This window comes from Mirounga angustirostris, unplaced genomic scaffold (assembly GCF_029215605.1).
Source record: "Mirounga angustirostris isolate CCGP_5_RB_7025 unplaced genomic scaffold, mMirAng1.0.hap1 SCAF_5, whole genome shotgun sequence".
Lineage (NCBI taxonomy): Eukaryota > Metazoa > Chordata > Mammalia > Carnivora > Phocidae > Mirounga > Mirounga angustirostris.
Window position 1 is genome coordinate 140,177,374 of NW_026991713.1, and position 1,774 is coordinate 140,179,147.

At 44.8% G+C, this 1,774-nt stretch overlaps 1 protein-coding gene across 1 annotated transcript; it reads right to left on the reverse strand.

Annotated features, from left to right (window-relative positions):
- Window positions 1-626: 626 nt before the first annotated feature.
- On the reverse strand, window positions 627-1,352 carry LOC123844317 (large ribosomal subunit protein uL22-like). Its single transcript, XM_045874616.3, has 2 exons — window positions 1,235-1,352; window positions 627-1,152 (listed from the first exon to the last, which is right to left on the reverse strand). The coding sequence occupies exons 1-2, from the start codon at window positions 1,313-1,315 to the stop codon at window positions 679-681; spliced, it is 555 nt and encodes a 184-aa protein (XP_045730572.1). The 5' UTR covers window positions 1,316-1,352; the 3' UTR covers window positions 627-678.
- Window positions 1,353-1,774: the final 422 nt, after the last annotated feature.

The window sequence follows — 1,774 nt, forward strand, 5'->3', positions numbered from 1 at the left end:
GTCTCAGGGACAGGTCTGGTGTTTATTGTGGAGAAAGACTGCTGGGGTTCACACTCTGGTGTTGTCCTTTCCTAGCTGTATCACTTTAATTTCCCTATGCCCTGGTTTCCTCACTTGGGAGCTGGGGTTAATGGTCTCTGCTCCACAGGGTGCAAGGATGAGATAAACTAATAGACAGGAAGGGCTGATGGTTAGCGCCATATAAGTGTCAATCCAAGACAATGGTGATGATGACAGTGATGCTGGTGGTTGATGATGGGGATGATGGGGATGATGGTGATGATGATGGGGATGATGGGGATGATGGGGATGATGATGGGGATGATATGATGGTGATGGGGATGATGGTGGTGGTGATAATAGTGATTGTGGTGATGGTGATGATGGGGATGATGATGGTGATGGGGATGAAGGTGGTCATGGTGGTGACAGTGGTGGAGATGGGCCCCACAGCCTTGGCTGCACCATGTCCTGAAGCTGCTGCTAACTGCCAGGATACAGCCAGAGGATTCTGACCCCCATCTCTCAGAACCAGTTCTAGCTTCATTCTTTCCAACCTGACTTTGGCTGTGGAACACACACAGGACTGTAATGTAATAACATTCCATTTTATCTCCTTAGAGTCATTTTTCTTTTTTTTTTCTCTTTTTATTTTTATTTGCATTTATTCTGCAGAACTTACTCCCGGGCCATAAGTTTTTGTTTCTTCAGTTTCTTCTGGGATATCTTTTTCTTCTGTGCAACCTCCTCTTCTGGTTTAGGAACAATCTGCTCTTTTTCAGTAAGGATCATCTCAATGTGGCAAGGAGAGCTCATGTATGGGTTAATCTGACCATGAGCCCTGTACGTTCTACGCCGCATCTTGGGGGCTTTGTTCACCTGGATGTGCTCAATGACCAGAGAATCAACATCTAAACCCTTAAGTTCAGCATTACTCTCTGCATTTTTAAGCATGTGCAGTAAAAATTCAGCATTCTTCTTGGGCCACCGACCCTGTGTCCAGCCCCACTGTTTGGCCTGGGCACACCTACCAACTCCACCATTGTAGTGACGGAATGGCACACATGCCTTCTGTAAAGTGACGTCTTTCAGATACTTGGTGGCTTTTTGGATATGCAGACCCTTGATGGCCTGGGCAGTTTCACGTGTGTTCTTTTCAGAATGGGGGGGGGGGGCGGGAAATTCACCGGAACACATGACACAACTCTTAGAACGTAAAAGTTGGTTCCCATACCTTAAAGTGAACACGAAGATTTGAACCTCTTGATTTACATGATTTCATAGGGTTTTCTGGGTCAAGCGAATAGTGAACCATTTTCAGAGGTCACCTCAGGCCGCTTAGGGGAAGAGGAGTCATTTTTCTTAAATTAAAGAAACACGTATAAGGAATACAGTAGTGGGCTCTACTTACAAACCAACAAGATGTGTGCACACTTCAGTAAATTAAACGATGACGTGAATTATGAAAAGACCCGCTGCTTGGTCCTTTTCAGTGCCCCAGTGCATTTTGAATTGACAGAATCTTTGGGTTGCAGACATTTCCAAGCACATGTCTTTTGAAGGAAGTTAAGAACACTTGTGCCTGTTTTTGTTTTTATTTTTGGAAGGGAAGGAGAATTCATTCATCTCATTCCAAGTGGAAGGAACTCTGATGTGTTGGGACAGACACTTTGACCTTTGTTATTGTCATAGTAATTTATTAGGTGCCCAAACACAATCATAGTCTTGCTGAAAGAGTAAACCATGGTGAGGTGGGTGCTGGAGGTGAAGGAGC